Source organism: Phoenix dactylifera, chromosome 18 (genome assembly GCF_051530095.1).
Source record: "Phoenix dactylifera cultivar Ajwa chromosome 18, Ajwa_hap1_PhDact_Kaust_v1.1, whole genome shotgun sequence".
NCBI classification, from domain to species: Eukaryota; Viridiplantae; Streptophyta; class Magnoliopsida; order Arecales; family Arecaceae; genus Phoenix; species Phoenix dactylifera.
The window spans coordinates 14,294,898-14,305,533 of NC_143207.1; the positions used below are offsets into that span (position 1 = coordinate 14,294,898).

At 38.8% G+C, this 10,636-nt stretch overlaps 1 protein-coding gene across 2 annotated transcripts; it reads right to left on the reverse strand.

Moving 5' to 3' along the window:
* Positions 1-132: 132 nt before the first annotated feature.
* Positions 133-10,545, reverse strand: EMB2656 (ARM repeat superfamily protein). 2 transcript variants are annotated; one of them, XM_039117698.3, is made up of 13 exons: positions 10,042-10,545; positions 9,183-9,386; positions 8,954-9,099; positions 8,594-8,859; positions 5,452-5,540; positions 3,146-3,293; positions 2,740-2,982; positions 2,543-2,640; positions 1,872-2,383; positions 1,722-1,782; positions 1,333-1,611; positions 838-1,099; positions 133-681 (listed from the first exon to the last, which is right to left on the reverse strand). In XM_039117698.3, the coding sequence occupies exons 1-13, from the start codon at positions 10,405-10,407 to the stop codon at positions 356-358; spliced, it is 3,000 nt and encodes a 999-aa protein (XP_038973626.2). In that variant the 5' UTR covers positions 10,408-10,545; the 3' UTR covers positions 133-355. The 2 variants fall into 2 exon arrangements, with proteins under 2 accessions (XP_038973626.2, XP_017700726.2); XM_017845237.5 differs by having other exon boundaries at positions 2,543-2,982; positions 10,042-10,543.
* Positions 10,546-10,636: the final 91 nt, after the last annotated feature.

Consider the following 10,636-nt stretch of genomic DNA (forward strand, 5'->3'; position numbering starts at 1 on the left):
AGTAGGAACTGCCACACGGGAGTGGGCTTGTCCCTTCCTTCCCTCTTCCTCTTTTTTTTAAGCCAAAAAAAAAAATTTCTCTGAAGTTTTACTTTCCCCTAATTTCACCTGAGCATACGCAATTAAGCACAATGGCCACAACAAGTGAATGCCATTTTTTGCTAAAATACTTGCCTTATAGCTCATCCCATCACGAGCCAAGCAAGTTCTGTAACGCAAGATTCTTGCAGTACATCAGTCACTTTAAAATATAGGTGAGGCATTTTGATCTTTATGTTGTAAATACAACAGTAGAGACTAAACTCTTGGCAGTAAGCAAGGCGTGGTAAGTGTTCATACACAAATTACAGTAGCTTCATTCTGCAAGCCCATCCAAAGATTCATCTGAAGACCCCTCAGACGTAACATCCGATTCTCCATCCTCTTCATTGTCTGAGAATTCAAAGGCAGTTTTGGCCGTCATCTTGCTCATTGCTGCTGTCTTGCTTGCCCTATGTGAGCGGACGCTGGCCAAGCTAGGAGTCATTGGAACTTCAGGGACTGATGAAATCTCTTCATCAGAAGAAGAAGCTTCGCGCCTTACTCTTCTCCTATTTGGAGCAGTTCTGGCCGATCGCAGCACAGGCGATGGGGGCACTGCGGACGTATCCATTTTAAGGCTAGCATCCAAACCTAGCTTCCCTGGTATCACAGCAACAGTTGAAAACGTTAGCCATTGGAAAAACTTCATTGAGATTAAGTTACCATGTTATAACAAAGAAATCCACAATGAAGCAAAACGCGTGAGACAGGAAAACACGAGAATGGAAGAAAGAAAAGAAAGAACAAATGCCATACCAAAAATAACATTAGCCTGCTCCTGTGACAGTTCTTCATCTGGGTGATCATCAAGAGATTTAAGGCGTGCTGCCATTCGATTTACTTCTTTAATGAGTTCCTTGTCAGTTGACAACGATATGATCATGCTGTTCAGAAGCCCCCTCATGCACTTGATTGCCCCTTGCTCTGATGGCCGGAACTGTATCAACAAAGCTATCTTACATAGTGCTGAGAGGTACGATTTTCCAGCAGAGGTCTTCTTATCTGGGCAGCTTGCCACCTATATAACCATACCAGTACCACAGAACTCAGGTTGGATTCAAAAAAATTAGCTCAAGGATTTCAAGTTCAGGTAAGTGCAGTCATGGTATCAAAAAAAAGCAGAGGCAGTGAAGCAATAAAAAGAGCAGCGGCAAAAACGTTAATTTCCTCTCTAGAACAAACTAACACAGGTCAGGTCTGCAGAAGTTAAATGCAAAGCATATTTCGAAACAAAGAAATGGTGGACATTACTTCTGAAGCAATACGAATGGCAAGGCCCTCCTCCCTGCTTTCAAAGTCATGTGATAACTGAACTGAACTAGAAAGGCTTTCGGAACTTATCTCACTGGATCGTTCTTCCCCATATTCCTTTGAGAACAAAGGAGTTTGTATCATTTGCAACATGAAACGTGACACTTGGATTGCACGTTTTCTCATTTTCGACACAACAGTGCTAGATCCCCCTGGATTACCATAAATACCTGGCCACATAGATCGCATGACTGGAATGAAAGCTCTGGAGACACACTTCTGCAAAGACAGATATTCACACAAATAGTTGGCACATTAGAAATTTCAATAGACTGCAAAGACTGAGATTGAGCCTAGGTGCATCAGATACTTTCCCATGTTTAACTTGCCTTGTGATTGCGTGAGAGTGCTGGATAATGCTCAAAGAACACGGATAAGCACTGCTTTAACCTGCATGCATATACAAAGTAGTAATTGGAAATCTAGTAGAAATATAAAAGGTAGTATTACTTTGAAATGCAAAGAATGCAAATATTAACCTTTGAAGATCCTTTGTTCCATCACAGAAATACAAGCTGATGAGCTTGCATAAAATCAAAGGATGTAAGCAAGTGGATACGGTTGGATAATTCTCACTGAGCAGAAGAATCTTTGCAAATCCCTCACCAAGAACAGCATGAACGCTTTCATGATCATCACCTTCAACATTGGCCCCCCAATCATCTTTATCAAGCCCAGAGTACAATAGATCGAGTAACCCAATGTTTGCATCCTCCTTTAAATTTGATAAATCCACTGAAATAAATCCACTTTTTTCATCACCAGATTGTTGCAGATCCATCCCAGTGGCTCTGTCAACTGCTTGAGGACCATGCCATGTGGCAAGATCAATTAATGCCTTACTAGCCATGATACTGACTGGAGCAGGGCCATTAATAAAGGACAGGCGTAACTGCTTTACTAGCTCTTCACATGGGCTCCTTTCTAACAGACCATAGAGACAAAGGCATCTCATAGCAACCCTTCGGACATCGACATGAATCTGTTTCGCCTGCATTCCATGAAATTGAGAAAAAGAATACTAAGCACGGTAAAGTATAGTTGCCAAAGTAATGGTCTGACCAGATAAACTGAGTTGCTATTAATAAGAGTGTGTATTCATTTGTGTATACTACGCAAGCATGTAGCTTTAAAGCTGAACCCCACATACCCCTGGAAGCAATAAAGAATGCAGTAACTCTGAAGGTTCAATGGCTTTTCCATGGAGGCTCCACAGGGAATCAATGTTCTCCAAGAGAAGACCAGTCACTGCAAGACAATGTATCCACTGCATGTAATCAGCAGTTCTATCTCTGCAAGGACAAGCAAGCTCCTCGACTACACCGGTGATAATTGCTTCAAATTCACCTGTAGAAGCATGCACTTTTCTGGCCAATTCTGACACTGCTCTGGCCCAGTCCCTGTCCCCACCAAGACTAATTCCATCTCCTATAACAATCTTACTCCCATAATCATCAACTTCATAATCTAGAGGCTTAAGTAAAAGTTCCTGCACAAAAGCTCCAGCAATCTTCCTGTTTGCAGTATCTGAGAAATCAAGCATGGCACCAAGTAGTAGTAGCTGCCGGCATGTGAAACGGTAATTTGGTCCTTGGAAAGAAAGGGAAAAGCATAGTATATGTCAGTAATCTATAAGTACCAGGTCAGCTAAGACTAAACAAAGAGAAGAGAGTGTATGAAACTAATGTATGACAAATTGTTTGATTTATATAATATAGCTACTATATTTGCATGATCAAGCATTCAGTCTCACCTGCAGAAAGGTGTACCTTCACTAAATCAACATAATCAGATATTGTAACAGGAAGGATACCCTCTAAAAGGTCATTGTTGTCTGATGCTTCTGATGCATATACTGCAGCTTCAGTGCCTGTAGTAGTTGCAGCATCGGAACCTTTGGCCTGCATGATGGTTCAGAAAAGGCTTGGAAGATGCAAGACAGGTAAATTGGAGAGTTCCTCAAGTTAACGAGTGACAGTTATGGCAATATCATTCTAAAATCAAACTAAGAAGACATATTAAAAATTATATTCAATTCCACAAAAAATCAAATCATTATTCAAAATCTTAGTCAGGGGCACATAAATATGTAAACTCGCAATTCGTTGTACTTCAATTTCAGAGCGTAGCTGTGGAGGCACTTTGACTAATGTCACATGCCTGTAAAATGACATAGACAGTCATACAAAGAAATAACTTTAATACTTCAGTCACCAATCTCAGATGTCATGAATCAATCAGGTGAGTTCAATAAATTTGTAATGCATATAATGATTGTCCTGAAGATCATAATCTTTTGTGTCTGCCTGAAGTAGACATAACATCAAATATGTTGCTCCAATGGTTTCTTTGAGTTTCTTCTTTGCTTCTCTCTTTCTCGAGTTTTGCTTGTTACTTTATTCTTCAAAAAAAAGGGGAAAAAGTAGTACGAGTCTTGCCTAGGGTTTTGAAGAAAGTAAGAGGTAAGGTTCACTGCAAATTGAAAACAAAAAAAAAAAAAAAGAAATAGAAACACATTTGCAACTCTAGTGTATAAGAGAACTGATAGTACAATTTTTTGCATTGGCAACAACCATGCAAAGGTAGATGCTCTCTTTAGCATTCCCCTTTTTAATTTAATTTGTTTCCTTTCCTTTTTTTCAATTGTAAATTAAACCGTGCTTTTCCATCGAACACTCATCACTGATGCTTAAATTTGTTAAATATTTGATTATTTAATTTTAAGATGAAACCATATGCCCATCACTTGACTACATTATTCAAATTGCTTATGGCATATTCTTTCATTTTCATTTTATGTATCATCCTCATTTGCATGCCAGAATTGTAAATCTGTGTGCCTTATTTAAACACCTGAACTCATTTATGGGTACTGCTTATCTGTTTCTAAACAAGCTTTCTTTCAAACTCATTCTGCAACTTCCAGTCCAGGTTACCTCTGGTCCTTTCATAACATTTCTTAATATTCAACAAAAACTTGAGCATTTCTCTTTACCAAGGCCTCAACTCAATAGAAATGTTCGTACATCTTAATATGATAATCATGACTATCTTCATCACAACTTAGTTCTTTTCCTTTTCAAGAACTTCCATCAATTGTGGATGCAGGGCACCTAGTTCATTGGGTTTAGACAAATTTCTTTCTAGTAGAAAGATGTATTCAATCTTAAATTTTAATGAATATAATGTAAACATAAATCATCAGGTATTCTTACTGACATATGACTGGTCGTGTTCATTTTGTTTTACTCCTGTTTATATAACCATACAGAATATGACTATTAGAAAGGAAGTGGCTAATGGTTACATACAACAGTATTTCTTTTTCCATCTATTTATATAACATCATCTAAAGGCATTCTCATTAATATTAGCCACACATTACACTAAGGCATGAGCAAAATTGTTTGCAATTTAAATCAATTATCATTTTACATCAAGCTAGTTCCTATTGTAGCAAAGATGCTGGTCATGTAGGAATATAACCATAACCTTCCAGCCTTCTCACAACTATTTCTCATAAGAACATAACATGCGAACAAAAAAAAAAATCTAATTTTGAAATTGCTTCAAATGTAGACTTAGATAAATCTACAAGAAATGACATCAAAACGCACAGCCATACATGGATCTAGAAAAAGGCACTTCAGATGAGTTGAAAGCACCAAATAAACAACATAATTACCAAAACATGAAGACATTAATAATACTGTTGGTCACATTTTAGAAGAAAACATCAGATCAAATTCTCAATGTGTTTGAACTTCTAAGCTTCCAAAAAGGTTAAAAAGTACAATGCAAGACTCAATTTGAATATGTAGGCTTAGGGAATAATATTGGTGGCAGAAGAAACATGGAAAAAATCATAAATATTTCTTTTATTCCTCACCACTTTGTTATAGAGTTGCACTTTTACAGAACATGGTTTACAATATTATCAGATATACATTTAGATCTACTTTAATCATAAAATACAAATTCACATAATGCCAATATATGTGTCAAAGAAATAGTAGGATAATGTAAAATATGAAGACATAATAGAAGTATTTTCCTTACTTGAGCTTGAGTTTGAAGATGCCTGCAGACAGTTTTCCAATAAAGAGAAACCTCTGCTTCCATAAGCTGAAAACTAGTAGTGAATTCCCCTAACATGAATCCCCACAAACAATTATAAAGATTAGTCAAGCATAAAGCAGCTTCATGAGAAAATTGATGACATTGTCCATATATAAAATACATCGATGGACGCTAAAAGTACATGCAAAGCAACAACCAAAAATTGATATCAACTCAAACTAGTGTTTTGAGACCTAGGTGGGTTGACCGAGTTGACTGTCCAACTCACCACATGACAACAATTATGTGCTAGGTCATTTAAAAACCCAAAAATGTCTTGAACCCCTTTGACCCAGCTACTCAAAAGGCTTAACTGCTCAAACTATCTAATCAAACCAGCATTGACTCATCCAAATGAAAAATGTAAGAGAAGGGAAGAGAAAAAAAGAAAAATAGAGAGACAAAGAAAGAAGTTTCGCCATCTATTCGACCACTTTTCCTTGTAATAGCCATCTACAGTGCCACCAAAGAGGTAGAAGGAAGCCAATCATCTTCGACCACCAGATCTTAAATCATTCTCCTCTCGCCCTCAACTCCCTCAAACCATAACAGCATAGCCATAGAGCATGAACCACATCCAATGGGACTAGAGGAAACACGGTTAGATCCGCGGGAGTGGGCAGGATAAGCAGATCCAACAGAATCAAAGGATGATGCAGCCAAATATGGTAGGAAGTGCGGTGGAGCAACCATATCTAATCTCTTCTCCTCTTCTTCCTCCTTCTTCCTGTAGTTTTGGGTGGCCCAATCAACAAGACCTAACCCTTTCTTCCTTTTTTTCCCTTGTTCTTCATCTTGCTCAAATGGAACCCTAGATCCAAGGAGAGAGATTTCGATGGTTGAAAGAAATATGGGTGGGTTTGGGATCTGGAAAGGAGAAAATAATGCATCTAGGTTGGTACAAGATTTGGGAAGGAAGGATATATATAGATCATGTTGACCCACAAATGACCTGTGGTCAAACTTGGAACTGTGACTAGCCACCATGGTGGTTCAACCCAGGTCATCATGTTCAAAACAGTTAACTCATTGTACTCAATGATTGAATTTATAATATCACAAGCGAACGGGTCTCGCTTCCTCTTTTTTTATGAATAAAATGTAAAAATGAGATGAAAGAACCAAACATGTTCTAAAATTAAAAATTTTAACCTTGATAACAAGGACTCATACTTCTAAAGCATCCTAAACTACTTTGAGATATAAATAAGCCATTCCATGGAAATCAAAGTTCCCAATCCCATGCATGTAATTAAGTGATGGAACATTATGTTCTATCATAAATTTACCAAATTCACCTTACAAACAATTTCACCTCCCTCCATCCACTTCAATAGACAAAAAATTGATGAGCTATAAGATCTCATTGCATGATCAGCTCCATGATGGCCATCTTATCTATTATTACGTGAAAATACAGCACAACAATACAGGATAGAAAAGTTTCTAATTCATATCATATGCATATGTTTGTATCAATCATTGTTTTTCTCATTGTAAGCCTTATGTTTAACATTATTATAAAAATTAAGGCTTTAGCTTCAATTAGGTTCTTTGACCAATAATCCACGATCAAGCTAGAAATGAGTCAGGTGTGGCCAAGCCACAACAAACACAACTCATTCCTAATTGGTGCAAGGCAAGCCCAAGTCTCGCCCAAGCCCAAAAATATATAAAGATTCTAGGTCAAGGCCAAAACTAAGCCTGAAGCTTGTGCAAAGAGAAAGGGGAATTGATGAGTAAAGATGAGGGACACAGAGAGAGAAATTGGTGCAGAGGAAAATAGGGAGAGCGAAGAGGTGGGGTAAGAGAGAGAAGGGTGAGATGGGATTGTTTTGTGCATCAAGAAGAAGAAGATGGTAGGAAGCAAGGGGAAAAAAGAAAAAGATAGACAAAGAAAAGGGAATGGAGAGAGAGCACCTATAGGATTATCGAGAATTAATGAGACAAGATGAAGCTAATAGTGAAAACAATGAGATAGATGGCAAAAAGGAGGAGAGAAGAAGGAAACAAATATATAGAGGTTTAAAAAATATTATAATCAATTGGGTTTTGGATCAGGGCCAAATTGTACCAAAAGTCAGCCAAATCAAATCGAAATTCATTTTAGTCCTTAAATTTAAAGCCCAACCCAAGCTTGAATTCTACATTGCCTCACCCCAAATTTTTTCAACAAGCTTGGATCCAAATCACGACAATTTGCAGCCTCCAAGATGAATGCAATGCCATATATCAAGTATCAACTTCTTATCACTCTGTCATGACCTATTTCCAATTCGAAAAACAACTTGGAATAATGAATCCCAATTTTATAAGCAAAATCGTGCAACAAGACGGAAAAGTTCACTAACTTGCCTTCTATACTTCCAATAATAAACAAGACCTCACCCAAAAAAGCTAACTAGAAAGTATTATTTAGATTTTTTGGCCCTATATAAATATCCAAGATCTTCTCAACGTATAACTAATATAGGACTAAAAATATGCTCCCATGGGTCCTCGCATACTCTTCCAGTTTAAGCTCTGACATCTTCGCTAGGTTAACAATCAAGCTCCAATCACAAACATTATGATCGGCCCATGGTCAACCCCAAAAAGGCCCTGCTCTCCCAATTTAAACCTTAGCATCTTGGCAAGGCTAAAAGATCAAATCCAATCACAAACACCATGATCAACCATTGGTTAGCCACAAAAAGAACTGTGCTGCAATGTCTTCTAATTACATATGAATCATGGACCAGGTCTACTCTGATATCATTTGTAACAGCCTAGGACCTCACCCTAAAAAGCTAACCAGAGGTATTATTTGGAATCCTTGGCCTTGTATAAGTATCGAAGATCTTCCTAGTGCACAATCGATGTGGGACTAAATACAAGCCAGCAAGAGTCCTCCCACTTCTAGTACAAAATAACCATTTGGAATCTCCAATGCCTAGTCCATACCAACTTTTTAAAAAAAAATTGCTCAACTAAGATGCATGGAGTATAGCAACAAAGAATGAATGACATGAAGTATCAAAAGAAAAACACTTTAAGCTATTGAATAAAGTAATATTCATGATCGTAAACCTACTCAACTTACCTTCACTTTTATTAGAAGATTTCAAATAGTGTCTGATGCTCTGACCTTCTTGAACCAGCACAATGCCATCTTTTAGAAGGGCCTCCATCACAGCTTCTCCAACTGATTCGTAAGTCTCTACATCAAGAAACCTCAAAAGGACAACTGGATCTCCCCCACAAGACTTTGTAAGCCACTCATCTTTCAGCATTTTTAAACATTCTTTTGTTACAGATGAAGATCTGTCTGAAAGCCCCCTCTGAAGGATAATGGTCCTATGCTTGATGCTGATGTTTTAATAAAAACAAGAAAAATATTTAGAATAATGGCATCACAGTTTTTTTTTTGAATTTCATTTTCGCTAACATAATGTGTCATTACCTAAGACTTTGAAGTGGAAATTTACTTGCCAGGACACAATATGCTGATCTGCGCACTGACTCACTCACGTCAAGCGTGGACCCGACAATTGCCTCACTTGTGGCATTAGAAGGGAGCAGAGATAATACTATTGTTTTCCGAACCTCCTAAATACATCAAACAGTTTAGAAGATCAACTAGAACCGTGTAATGATATTTATGCACAACTATAACTAGGAGAGAAGCATACAGCATTTTGTTCTTGAGAAAGAGTTTGTAGGAAGAGACTGAGAATGTCACCATTCTCAAGATCATTGGCAAATCGTGACAGAGCACGCACTGCAACAGCACGGATTGCAGGGACTTTGTCTCCAACCCGCTCTTTCATGTTGTCAATCACCTCATCCCACAGCTGGTCACTCACCTCCGCATCATCTGGCAATCGCATTATAATCTACAAACATGGAAAAATTGAATGAGCGGTTGGACTGTATCATTCAATAAAATACCTAAATATACTGAAAAAGAGACATACAAAAACAATGACACGGTGAGCTGTTTCTTATTCATCAAAACATGTTGTCTAACAATTGAAACACAATTCTACAAAATTCAATTTTCGGTTTGCAGGAACATTTTTATAAAAAAAATCCTTTTTTTCCTGAATTCAGTACAAACTACAAAGCAGATATTCTGGGTAATGAAATAAAAGAATTGAAATCAAATGATGGAATAGTCGCTATATCAAAAACAACTCATTTCATTCTTGCCGCAAACAATTAAACCACAACCAAAAAATATTCAAGGAGTACAAGAAATGGGCGTGATTTATAGAATGACGGATATCGAACAAATGGAGCACGAAAGAACTTGATTTGGTAGAAGAGAAATCTCAGCAGCAGAGGAACCCCAAACCCAGAGTATCGACTTAAAAAAGCACTCAGAAATTCATCAAGCAAATGGATTGAAGTAAAAACAAGAAAAAAAAATAGCCAAATTTAACTAATTACAAATCAGTTGCAGTTTTTTTCCCGGAAATAAAAAATTGCAGAAAGGGTCTTGTTGATCCTTCAAAACCCTAGATCCAGAATCGTGGAAGGGCACAACACCTCGGAGATGATCTGGCACGACCGGAACCTGGCAGTCCGGTGGGCAGCACCGGAGGCGACGAGGAGGAACCGGAGGAACTCCTCCAGGAAGGCATCGGAAGCGGCGGCGTCCTTGGCGTCGGGGAGGGCAGCGAAAGTGGAGACGAATCGGACTGTGCGCTCGGCGGCGAGGGTGCGGCGGGGAAAGTCGAAGAGAGGGGTTATGGCTCGGACGAAGGAAGGGAAGAAGAGGCCGGGAGGAGCGGAGGAGCGGAGGGTGGAGAACTCTCTCAGCTTCCGGGTGTGGACGGCGTGGGAGAGCCGGCACTCGTCCAGAACCCTCGCGATCTCGCGAGCCAGCCGCTTCTCTTGCCCCGTCTCCACCATTGTTCGCACTCTCTCTCTCGCTCGCTCGCTCTTTTCCGCTCTTCGCCGTGAAGATTTGAGGGTGCGGGCGGGGAAGGGAGATTTGAATTGAACGGTGCGATTCGATGAAAGCCAGATGAATCCCCTTTCGCTGAAACTGGGGCACATTGGAGGCACGCGGCAGGTGATCGCACGTGCAAACATCAGAAAAAAAATATTTTTTTATTTTTTATTTTTGGTACAACCGCTG

Coding starts and splice junctions, on each gene's coding strand:
- EMB2656 (XM_017845237.5), bottom strand. CDS start 10,407: ATGGTGGAGACGGGGCAAGAGAAGCGGCTGGCTCGCGAGATCGCGAGG. Junction 9,387..10,041: donor CGTGCCAGATCATCTCCGAG/GTGTTGTGCCCT, acceptor CCATGTTTGTAG/ATTATAATGCGATTGCCAGA. Junction 2,384..2,542: donor ATTCTTTATTGCTTCCAGGG/GTATGTGGGGTT, acceptor CATGGAATGCAG/GCGAAACAGATTCATGTCGA.